General features: G+C 39.9%; 1 protein-coding gene across 2 annotated transcripts; it reads left to right on the top strand.

Annotated features, from left to right (window-relative positions):
- The first annotated feature begins 1,179 nt into the window (after positions 1 to 1,179).
- FKBP7 (FKBP prolyl isomerase 7) lies at positions 1,180 to 12,387 on the top strand. 2 transcript variants are annotated; one of them, XM_041721885.1, is made up of 4 exons: positions 1,180 to 1,523; positions 3,213 to 3,364; positions 8,486 to 8,616; positions 12,059 to 12,387. In XM_041721885.1, the coding sequence occupies exons 1-4, from the start codon at positions 1,315 to 1,317 to the stop codon at positions 12,218 to 12,220; spliced, it is 654 nt and encodes a 217-aa protein (XP_041577819.1). In that variant the 5' UTR covers positions 1,180 to 1,314; the 3' UTR covers positions 12,221 to 12,387. The 2 variants fall into 2 exon arrangements, with proteins under 2 accessions (XP_041577819.1, XP_041577818.1); XM_041721884.1 differs by having other exon boundaries at positions 8,483 to 8,616.
- The last annotated feature ends 501 nt before the right edge of the window (positions 12,388 to 12,888 follow it).

Raw genomic sequence — 12,888 nt, 5'->3', positions numbered from 1 at the left:
TGTCTCTGCCTCTCTCTCTCTCTCTCTCTCTCTCATGAATAAATAAATAAAATCTTTTAAAAATATGACAATAATTCAGACTTATGAAATGCTGCAAGCGTTGAGCCAAGCCTCGCATCCCCGAGCCAGCTAGAACGGCACCTCTCTTTCCAGAGCCTGATCTAGGCCTGCGCCGAAGCTTTTCTGACTTGGTCTGTAGAAAGTGTTGGGGTATTCAGTTGGAAACCAGGTGACTGGGTGAAAGGGCAGGGAGACCGATAGATGATGGATGGCTGTGTCATGAATATAGTCACACGTTGCTGAGACAGACAATCCGTGGGGTGGCTAGAAGGCCGCGGTGACGGGGGTAATAAAATTCCATTTTTCTGTATGTTTGGAAGTTTTTCATACTAAATAAAATGTTGCGCGGGGTTAAAACTGGCTTTGTGTTCAAACCCCGGCTGCATATTAGCTGTGAGATTGGAACAAAAGGGCCGAAGACTCCAATTACTTCATTTTCTCATCCGTGTACACTGGATGGTCACCAGGCTCGCAGGGCTGGTAAGAGAAAGGACCCCGTCAAGTTTTCCCCCCAATCTCCCACGAGCCCTCAAATGAAGGGCGGCCCCGAGTGGGGAGGAGGGGAAAGAAATGCAAACCAGCAGCAGGTCCCACATCGCTGGAGCTGGCTGGTGGGAAACGCCTTTGACGGGGCGAGGAGCTGCAGCACCTGCTGTTTACTGGCGACCAGGTGGCGTCAGATAGTGTGTGGCTTAGCCTGGAACCTCGTAATGCGTGACTCCACCCCGAGGAGGTGCTTTCAAGGACACCCCCCCCCCAGCTGCAGAGAGCCTCCCCCGATGGCCGGGGGACTGAGGACAAACCTTTTACGCCCAGAAATGTATTCTCTGACTACAACATCCCAGTCCCAGGCTGTGTGTGTTATGTCTCCGGCCGGTTTCATTTTAGGAAACGCGATCGTGACCACCGAAGCCCGAGGAAACAGTCCGTAAAATACGTGGATTTTCCGAGGAGTGGTGCAAGTGCCTCCACGACCGGTGACAACCATCCGAGGCGCCGGGCCCCCGCGGGTCGAACCGAGGGCGGACCTCTGAGGATTCCGAGGCGGAGCGCGCAGCCCGGAGGGGGCGTGGCCCCGGGTCGCCCCGCCCCATCGAGGCCACGCCCCCCTCGGGGCCCCGCCCCCAGCCCTCTGTGACGTAGAACAATGCCTGCCACGCGTCGGAACTCGGCTGCCCTGGCCGCTGCAGCTGAGCGCGAGTGACACGCGTGGGGGACGCCGTGGTCATCGGGGGGGGGTCAGCTTCGGGAATCATGCCGTTTCCACTCAGATTCCTCATTTTCTTTTATGTAGGGGGCATTTTTACTGCTGAGGGACAAAAGGAAGAGGGGAGCACAGAGGCAGTGAAAATCGAAGTTTTGCATCGTCCAGAAAACTGTTCGAAGAGCAGCAAGAAGGGAGACCTGCTAAATGCGCATTACGACGGCTACCTGGCGAGCGACGGCTCGAAATTCTACTGCAGGTAGGCAATGCTGTGACCTGCTGCTGCGCGCAGCTGGTGCATGGAACCCAGGCTCCCCTTTACCGACCAGAAGCCTCAGTGGTTGGTGATTGGCTTGTTCTTGTTATCTCAACCCGGGGGGAGAGTGGACTCCCACGATATGCAGTCCCCTGTTGAACGGTTACTTTTTCAACTATTGAAAATGTTGGCCCAAGAGATCATCGGAAATCCGGTACAGCCACACACACCCAGACCACCTTTGGGATCTATAGAAGTCAAGGTATTGTCTGCAAGGCTGTTCTCAACTTTTTTTTTTTTTTTTTTTTTTGCCGTATGTTGGAGTCACTTTATTTATTTTAAAGATTTTATTTATTCATTCACGAGAGACACAGAGAGAGAGAGGCAGAGACACAGGCAGAGGGAGAGAAGCAGGCCCCATGCGGGGAGCCCGATGTGGGACTCGATCCCGGGCCTCTAGGATCACGCCCTGGGCTGAAGGCGGCGCTAAACCGCTGAGCCCCCCAGGCAGCCCTGTTGGAATCACTTTATAAAGATTTAGGTAGAAAAAGTTTGAGAGATTTTATCTAGCCTTCGGAAGCACGGTATTTACAGGCTCAGGGCCACTTTCCAACTGTATCCAAAAACCAGAACACCAATAACTTGCCCCCTGGTGTCTTCTGGGTCTTGTGTTTTCCCATCTCTACCCCCCCTCCCTTAATCTCAATCACTGCCTGCTCTGATTTAATTGATCGTTTGTTACTCAGAGGAAGAATGGCTTTTCTTCATCTGTGCCATTGCCCCATAGAGATAGGATTGGGAGAGAGTTAGTTTTTACATTTGGAAGAAAATAGATACATGTAATAAAAGATACAAATTTTAATTATTATTATTTTTTTTTTTTACAAATTTTAATTGTTCAAATGACTTTTTGAGGCTAAACCTGCACCATCATTTTTTTTTAGAACAAACCCAGAAAGGTTAAAGGAGTTCTTTGTACAAAGCCATGCAGCTAGTTGGAGGCGGGAGATCTATTAAAAAGGGAACTACTGAATAGTATTTGTGAAGATGGCAATTAAAAAGATAATGACATGACTCCTAATGACTAGCTTTGGGCAAATCATACTTCTTTCTGGCTTTATGAAAGAAGTTTGAGCCAAACATCCCGCCAGGGGATTCAGAATGAATGTTAATATGGGGAAAGAGAGAGGACTCCCAATTTTAAATTGTAACTAACTGTCCAAGGTATATATATATATTTTAAAGATGTTATTTATTTATTTGATGGGGTTGGGGGAGAGAACGAGCATGAGCAGGGGAAGTGGCAGAGGGAGAGGCAGAAGCAGACTCCTGGCTGAACTGGGAGCCAGTGCAGAGCCCCAGCCAAGTTCCCTGAGATCATGACCTGAGCAGAAGGCAGAGCTTAACCAACTGAGCCACCCAGGTGCCCCTCCCGTGTATTTTAAAGTTTAATTTTTCTTTTTCTGTTTTTTTAAGGATTTTAATTATTTATTCGTGAAAGAGAGAGAGAGGCAGAGACATAGGCAGAGAGAAGTGGGCTCCCTGCAGGGAACCTGATGACCCAGGACGATGTCAGGACCCCAGGATCACTCCCTGAGCCAAAGGCAGACACTTAACCCCTGAACCACCCGTGTGTCCCTAATTTTTATTTTTCTTAAAATCAGCTTACCTAAGTGTTGTTTTTTATTATAGCCGGACACAAAACGAAGGCCACCCCAAATGGTTTGTTCTTGGTGTTGGGCAAGTCATAAAAGGCCTAGACATAGCGATGATGGATATGTGCCCTGGAGAGAAACGGAAAGTGATTATACCCCCTTCATTTGCATATGGAAAGGAAGGCTATGGTAAGGTGTTTTAATATTATCATCTCTAAGTTATATTTAAAAATAAATCATAGCTTTGGGTATATATCCAAAAGAGTAAAAGCAGGGTCTCAAAAAAAAAAAAAAAGAAAAGAAAAGAAAAGCAAGGTCTCAAAGAGATATTTGTAAACTCTTGTTCATAGCAGCACCATTCAAGATAGCCAAAAAGTGGAAATAACCCCAGTGTCCATTAACCAATAAATGGAAAAACAACATGTATACACATAAAATAGAATTATCATTCATTCTACGTGTTACAACACGGATGAACCTTGAGTACATTATATTAAATGAAATAAGTCAATCACAAAAAAAAAAACGCCGTATGGTTTCATTTGTACAAGGTATGCAGGATAGTCTGCATTTGAAGAAATTTGAAGAAAAGTGGTTGCCAAGGCGCTGGGAGAGGGTGGAGTAGAGAGAAGTTGTTTAATGGATATAGTTTCAGCTTTGCAAGGTGAAATAGTTCTGGAGTTTGGTTGCACAGCAATGTGAATGTAGGAAACTGTACTGAACTGTATGGTTAAAATGGTTCCAGTGGTAAATTTTACGTTACATGTATTCCCCACGATTAAAAAAAATTTTTGACTAAGAAAAATAAAAATATTTTAAAAATCACAGAGAAATAGTTACAGAGCTATAAACTTTAGCTGTTTCTAGTCTAGTCCACCATGGTCCCCACTTTTTACAAATAAAGAAAATAAGACATTGTTGGAAGACAGATCTCTGGCCAGAGTTCTTTCCCTCACGTAGTGGCAGTACTCATAAAGATCCTGTGTATTTTATAAGCTCTACCTTAGTCATTTTTACTTGTTTTAGTCCATGTTATTTTATTATTACATAAATGTCTATAGCATATACCTAAGGTAAGCAGAACCAAAGTCAAATTCATAATACTCAGGAAACTGAAACATAAGATTGTAGAGTAAAAGGACAGCACAGAAATGTAGTAAAAAAAGAACACCTAAATATAAAAAAGCTGCCAGTCACTATTACCCAAATTCAGGAGCAGCCTTGAAATGTGGAAAAAATGAACTGCTTCTTTCAATATCTTTCCTATTTTTAAAATCCCACTATAAGATCTGAGAACCTAAGTAGAGCAGATAAATGGGGAAATTTTTTCCAACTACTATGAAGACACTTACCAGTAATAAAAATGATCTAGTCCTAAAAAAATACAAATGACCTTTAAATTAAATCTATGGGAATACTTAGTTGCCTTAATAATTAAAGAAAGAGAAAACAAAATGAGACACCATTTTCACTGATCAGATTCTCAAAGGCAGAAAAGTTGGCACAGGTATAGAAAAGTAGCAGTCTCATGCATTATTGCTGGGAATGTAAATCACTCGACCTTTCTAGCAATTTCTATCAAGATTTAAAAGCACATACCCTCTGACCCAATAGTTCCATTTACAGGAATGTTACACAAAGGTATATATAAAAGACATTCATCAGGCTATTATTTGGTGGTAAAAAAACAGAAACTACCTGAGTATCCATCAATAGGGAATTTGTTAAGGGACCCCTGGGTAGCTCTGCAGTAGAGCTTCTGTCTTCAGCTCAGGGCGTGATCCTTGGGTCAGAGGAGGAGGGGGAGGATGAATCCCGCGTGGGGCTCCCTGCATGGAGCCTGCTTCTCCCTCTGCCTGTGTCTCTGCATCTCTCTGTGTGTGTTTCATGAATAAATAAAATCTTCAACAAGAAAAAAAACAACAACTAGGGAATTTGTTAAATTATGGTATATTGGTACAATGGATTATGGTGCTGCCAATAAAAATGCCACAGAGCCATATATATTAATATATTAAAAGAAAAATGGGATAGGGCGCCTGGGTGGCTCAGTCAGTTTAGCCTCTGCCTTTGGCTCAAGTTATCATCTCAGGGTCCTGGGATCAAGCCCCCCATTGGGCTCCCTGCTTAGCAGGAGGGAGTTTGCTTCTCCCTCCCCCTCTGCTCCTTCCCACCTCCCCCACTCACGCACATACTCTCTTTAATAAATAAAATCTTAAAAATAATAATAAAATGAAATGGGATAGAATGTATTCATGCAAGGAGTCTTTATTGAGCATCAGTGCCAAGCCCTGTCCCAGGCCTTGAGCATAAAGCCGTGTACAAAGAAGAAACAACTTCCTATCCTCAAAGATCTTACATGGGAGGGGCAGGATTTCACATATGCATCATGAATCTCCTCTCCATATTATATGTGGAAGGATGCACAGTCATCTGATGACATTAAGTGTTCCTGAGAAGGAAGCCTGAGGGTGAGGGTAAGGAGATGTCTTACTCTCTAATATTTTGTACTGTTTAAATTTTTTTGCCATGCGCATGTATCAGTTCTTCCAAAATTAGGGGCACCGGATGAGCATCTGCCTTTAACTCAGGGCGTGATCCTGGGATAGAGTCCCACATCGGGCTCCCCGCAGGGAGCCTGCTTCTCCCTCTGCCTGTGTCTCTGCTTCTCTCTGTGTGTCCCTAATGAATAAATAAAATCTTTAAAAATTTTTTTTCCAAAATTAAAATTTTCTTTAATTGCTAACATTAAAAGTGGAGCTGAATAAAGAGGGTAAGTGTTTAAAGGGGGGGAAATGGTCAGCCTGGTTGGTTTTTACTTTGCATTCTCATTTAGGTTCTTGCTCTCTATTGCTTTGTGAAAACTAAAGAATTATTCCCTCCTCACCTATTTAGAACCCTTGCTATCTCCACTTATTTGAAATATTTCGTATATAATTAAAGTCGTTAAGGATTAGTTTTCTACCAAGAGATATTGTCATTATTCCCAAATATTTCGTTGGAAGGGTCACACCATCTTTGAAGCTGTTTGGTTAACTTATTAATAGTAGTGATTCTCTTACCTGTTCTTTCGAGTAAGAGGAGGGGATTGCTGCCCCAAATTGGATTGCAGGGAAGCTAGCGGCACAAAACAGACCCAATCAGACCAAAAACTCCTATGGAGAGAGACAGCTCCAGGTAACTACAGCTTCATTCTCAAGGCTTTCAGCCAATCATTTGGTCCCATGAAAATAGCTCCCATGGAACCATAATTTATCTATCCTATTTTTAGTTGTTGGGGAATCTGGGAGAAGGAGAGAAAAAAATTAAAGATAAATTAAATTGAATGCAATTCTTGCCCAAAAATATTGTCATAGGTTGAGGCCGATCCTAGGCAAGATGACACAGGCAAAGTTTGCCTTTTAGGCTCTTCAATCTCATTTTAACCACATCCTGCGTCGTCAGTAGGTGCTCATCCATCCTCTTGGGCCCCCTTCCCCTGTAGCAAATGACCACTTTGTTATCCTTTTTGTAAACTAGCTTATGCTTAGCTATGAATGATTGCCCAGGCTAAGGTAATCTAAGCTAATTAAGCTATTAATAAACTGCCTAAGCTATTAATACACCAGATACTTGCTACAGAGATGTACTCTGAGGAAGTTAGTTCATATTCAATTTGAGGTGTCGCTCATAAACATAAAAAGTTGAATCTCATTAGTAACACCACCAGCACTTTTGTTTTACACATAAGGAAACTGAGGCCCAATAAAAGCATGTTCTTTGGAACATACTTAACTGCTGGCTTATCTGCATTACAATAGGTAGGATTAGATTAGGAAAAAGTTGAGTGGAGACCCTAGGTAACTGCTTAACAAACTGCTTCTTGATCGAATAAGCTTTTTTTTTTTTTTCTTTTTTTCGAATAAGCTTTTTTAAATAAGATGTTATTGAGACCTAACGTCAAGCATGACTTTATTTTAGGTGGTACTTGAAGAAGGCTTTCCTCTGTGCAATATCCTTGCTTCACGTGACAAGCACCCCTGCATGTCTTGAAATGCATGTGACTTTTAGTGCTTAATTAACAGTACACCTGGTATGTATAGATTCTTTACATTAACTCCCACGCCTTTGATCTGCTTCTCTAAACACAGGTAATTCTATAGCAAATTCACCTTTTTTCTCTTTCCTGTGCTCTAATTTCTCTGTAAGACAAAAGCTGATTGGCAGTATTTTCTGTGTGTATAGTAGAGTTATTGGGAAACTTTGTATGTACTTGTACTATTTTTTCTTAAGAAATTTGTGTTTTTAGGTTGTCTTTATTGTCATTAGTTATTTCCCTGTCATAAGGAGATTGTAATTGGACAGAATAGGAATGGATTTTGTAAAAATGATCATTGAATTAATCTCTGCCTCTTTTACTCTAAAGTTAGGTAATAGGTGGTACATTGCTTGGAACTCCATTAGTCAGAGGATGCATGGGCAGATTTTTCTATGTCCTGGCTTCGGAGATGACTGATCATTTCTCCTTTCGGTTACAGCTTTCAAGCTCTTTTCTCTTTGGGTTATAGGAATACTTTAGCAAGAATTCTCCACTGTTTCACTAAAGAAGTTCCTATTTCCTTCAAAGAACAAACAGCCATTTAAAAAATAAACCACAGGGGCATTCATTCAACAAATATCTGAGTGCCTGTAATGGATGAAACTCTAGGCAATACTGGGACACAAGCTAACCCCTGCCTCTTAGCGAGTCATTTCTGCAGGTTATTTTCATGAAATGGTCATCTGAAAGAGCCCATAGCTTGCTAAGATCATCTGTGACATCAGTGAATAGGTTAACTTTATTCAGGAGGACTATTCAACTTAATACTTAACACTTTTTATGTGATTAGAGATTTCATAAAAGTGTTACTGTCATTGCACTCATTTTTTTTAATGTCTGTAAAGGATTGGACAAACAAGTGTATTGAAATAGATGTTTTCTTTATGCTTCCAAGTAACTCTACAGTATCATTTTTTAAAAGATTACTGATTTACACTTTGAAATTTTTCTGCCCATGAATTTCTTCGTTGCACTAGCTCTGTATAATGACAGGATATATTAATAAAAATTACACGAGTGGTATCTATTTTAATTCAATTAGGAAGTAATGGCCCACTAGGTTCTTAAAGCTGATTTGGTTTAAAAATATTGAAAAATTTTCCTTAAAAGTGTTTAGTAAGCGGTTTTTATAAACAGGAAATAACAATCATAATGCTATAATGGCTATTCATGAATGCATATTTGAACATTTTCTTCATGTAAATTAAACTTAAAAATTATACCTTTAGCAGAAGGCAAGATTCCACCCGATGCAACATTGATTTTTGAGATTGAACTTTATGCGGTGACCAAAGGACCACGAAGCATTGAAACATTTAAACAGATAGACACGGACAATGACCGGCAACTCTCTAAAACTGAGGTAATTCAAACAAATTCAATGCGTAAGGCCTAATGTTTCATCACAATTTAAATACGTCTATGTTACATCTGTTATTTTTTTTAGCTCTACTGAGCATGGGCTGATTATTTGGCTTTTATAGAGCTGGTTGCTAAAAAAAATCTGAGCTTCAGGAAGAAAGAAAATTGCTTTTTTAATATAAAACTTTGTAACTGAGTCATCCTGTTCAGTTGCCTTCCTCCCTGCCAGAGGGTCATTAAAATACCAAGCTAATCTGTACAGGGCATTTCCAGCTTCTAGACTACAAGAACAGATCTTGTTCAAGCAGCACCGTAGGAATTTATAACAGTGCCAGTAATTTCTACCTCACAGGATTGTGGGGATTACATGGGATAATGAAAAGAGCTAGCAAGAATTTGAATTGTGTGCATTAGAAACTTAGTAAGTGGGAGCCAGGAGTTCACTAACTGCTTCTGCATTCCAGTTAGCCTTGTGTATGAATTGAGGGATTAATAAAGATGTCAAATAGCAATAATAATATTCTTTCATACTTTCTCAGTACCAGGTACTACTATAAGCACCTCAGCCTGTCATTTAATCTTTATGACAGTTTATGAGATAGACACTTGTCATTATCTCTATGTTACAGAAGGTGGGGAAATGATGCCCAGACAGGTTAGGTAACTGGCCTAAGGTCACACCACGCTAAGTGGCAAAATCAGACCGCACCCTGGCAGTCTGGCTCTACTACTGTGCTTTTTTTTTTTTTTTAAAGACTTTATTTATTCATGAGAGAGAGGCAGAGACAACAGGCAGAGGGAGAAGCAGGCTCCATGCAGGGAGCCCAACATGGGATTTGATCCCCGGTCTCCAGGACCACGCCCTGGGCCAAAGCGCTAAACCGCTGAGCCACCCAGGCTGCCCTACTACTGTGCTCTTAACCGTGGCCTTCCCTTCTGCTTTTGGGGAATTTCCAGAATATATGTTTCAGGGCAAGTGTTTGTACTGTTGAAGACTGGTGCCTTCCTTAGACCCACTGACTATACCCTTTTTGCCTACGTTGAGTGACCGGCTATCCCCCCTCTTGTTTGGAGACAATTTAATATGCATGATTCTATCACCCAAGTAATAGACGGTACCTGAGTCACCTGAGTAGTTGATTTCAAGAGACAAGTAAGCCCCCTTGTTCTGTTTCTTTTTCCTCTCTCTCTCTGTAGTCCTTCCTCCACCCTGATTCCACTTCCTCCTCCAGGATATCAGTAAGGATGGTCCCCTGCAGTTCCTTTGTTGCTCAGCAGGGGAAGAGGGATATGTGAATGAAAACATCCCCCATTCCTTAAGAAGGACAATTAGAGTGTTGGCATATTCATCCCAGGACGTACTTCATGTTGACTCCTTATGAGTTTTATTTAGAGTGACCAGCAGCAGATGAATTTACGTAGCAAGAGCTCAGCCTGTGCACACAGACCATCCCTTATCAAATGCAAAGGGGCATGTTCTGCAGTAAGAATACTCTTCAGTAGACCGACCTTATGGGCTCTGTAGTTCTTTCTGGAAAATAAAAGTAGGGAAAGTCCAAAAACAGTGACCTGCTTAGCAGCAGTCTGCCCAAATGTCTCTCGGGTATCAGCTGCATAATCACCAGATGGTAAGAGTGACTTCCACATGTGTGAATAATAATAGCTGTCTTGAAAATAGTCAATAAATGATTAATGGTCAGCTAATTTATATTGTTGTCTACCCAGGGGCAATTTTCAGTTTTAAGAGAATACTTATAATGAATTCCTACTGGCAGGATTTAGGGTATTCTGGGAGACAATAAGAGATGTTTTGTTGTTGTTGTTGTTGTTTTGTACCCATTTAACTGTATCTTGTAGTTGATCACTTAAAAAAAAATAGCTGTCTTTTATTGACATCTGTAAATGTTAAAATAATCTTCACATCATTACTACCATCGAGATACTGTTTCCCTCCTATTAAACAGGACAAAATTGAGATCCAGAGAGGCTAAATTATTTGTCCAAGACCACACAGCGAGTGCAAGACAAAGCCTAGATTTGAAACATGAACTAAAAGAAACTACTTCCCTTCATTGTCAGAAAGACTGAGTCAATTATTTCTTTAGTGTAAGATGGGAGAGGAGAGGAACACAGTATTTTTATTAAATTAGGAAGTAGAGACAGTATGGAACTTACCACCAGCAAAATTAAGGTTATGTTCTTACCCACTGCCTCTTTGTACCTCTCCACCACAGTGTACTAGAAAAATACATCTTGAGAGTCGGTAATAGTGGTTATGAAAATATATTTGCTTAGCAACTGAGGAATATTTGAGGTTCTTTAAAACTCTTTTCACCTACATAGGATTGCTAAAGCTCAACTGGAAGAAAATGTATCTTCCTCGATAGGACTGAAGTCCCACTTGCGAACAGTTGATCTGTCCTTCATTAAGAGCTGTTGATCTTTCTAAAATAAAGTCTAGTCATGGTGGACTGAGTTGGGATACATACTGCTAAAAACCTCTCAGAATTCAACTTTAACTTTCAAAAATACTCATGCCTTTCAAGTGCCCAGCCTTGTGGAATATTATCTCCAGATTATTGTACATTGCTTTTTTTAGTTATCGTATATTAGCACTTTCCAATGGTAATATAGTTGAGTCACATACGTAATTTACAAACTTTAGTAGCCACATCTTAAAAAGCAAAAAGAAACAGGTGAAATGAATTTTAGTACTATGTTTTGCCTAACTCGGTATATCTGTAATACCTCCCTTTCAACATGAAATCAATGTAAAAATTATCATTATTTTTTATTGTCTTCGAAATTTGTTGTATATTTAACCCTTAGAGTAGCATGTCTCTATCTGATCGAGCCAGTTTCAAGTGCTGAGAGTCCCCATGTGGCTAGTAGAAATGTCATATTACACAGAGAAAGAATACTTAATACCTGTGCTTTATTTGACATTATTATTATAGAGGTTGTCATAGTTATGTAGATTTTAAGGAGAGTTATAGAAATGTAGGAAGATTAATTGAATTTTTTTTTCGAAACCTATGGTTGAGTTTTGTTGATAATACATTAACATGCATTAATTTTAGAGATTACAAAAAAATGCCAATTTGGAGTTTACTAGTAGAAATCCTTAAGAATGATTTTCCTTTCATAATGTAGACAGTATAGATTATTGAAAGACAATTAGTTTCAACAAAATTCAATTCCAGTGTTAATCTTTGAGTATGTACCACTAACCATCTATAACCTCAGGGGAAGCTAATTTGAAGATGTTTCTTTTCAGAAAATTGCTTCAAAGGTTAAAAGAATAAAGCCTCAAATAGTTTTTAAAGATTTTTTTACCACTTATTATAAGCAGGCTTAGAGTTTCCTTATGTAAACATTTCCTTAAGGTTACTGAAAATTTACTGTGGTACCTTTGTATTAAAGACATTATTTTGGCCCTCTAGATAAATCATTACCTGAAAAGGGAATTTGAAAAAGATGAGAAGCCACGTGACAAGTCATATCAGAATGCAGTTTTAGAAGATATTTTCAAGAAGAATGACCATGATGGTGATGGCTTCATTTCTTCCAAGGAATACAATGTATATCAACATGATGAACTATAGTATATTTTTATTTCTAAGTTTTCTTAGCTACTTACTGTACTTTATATATAAAACAAAGTCCCTTCTCTAGAACTTGTATTTTCTGTTTTCCTCCCACGAGAACATATTTTAATATCCTCAATACATGTAATTTGGCATAATAAATGTGTGTTATTTTGCAAATTTAACCTTCAGGAGAAGTATCATTGTGTTTCCCTATTGCTTTATTCTGTGAACACGAATTGCAGCACCACGAAAATAGATCTCTGTGTCTCAGTGGGCAGTTCTCCCCTTTCCAGAGATAGGAGGACACCTATGTCAAAATCTACAAGTTCTTCCCACCTCTAACCTTAACAACATGTATAAGTAAGTATGTAAATAACCAATTTTTAACATTTTAATTGTTAAAATGCCCTATATCTTAAAAATATTCAAGAGGACCCAGGAATTAGCATTTCATTTGTTTATATATTTCATAGCATTACAAATAGGATATAAAAATCACAGAGAACTAAACAAATCTTCCTTTTGCATACATATAGGAAAATATTAGTTGCATAGCTGTGTCCCACAGTGAGTCTTAACACAGTCTCTGTAATTTTTGGTGCAAGCTCTGGCCTCTGGTCATTATTCCAGTGGGGAATGTTTAAAGATATTTTGCTCAGACCAAAGACTTTGTTCCTCATGTA

Source organism: Vulpes lagopus, chromosome 11 (assembly GCF_018345385.1).
Source record: "Vulpes lagopus strain Blue_001 chromosome 11, ASM1834538v1, whole genome shotgun sequence".
NCBI lineage: Eukaryota > Metazoa > Chordata > Mammalia > Carnivora > Canidae > Vulpes > Vulpes lagopus.
The sequence above is the reverse complement of the archived record's forward strand: the minus strand, read 5'-3'. Positions and strand labels throughout refer to the sequence as shown.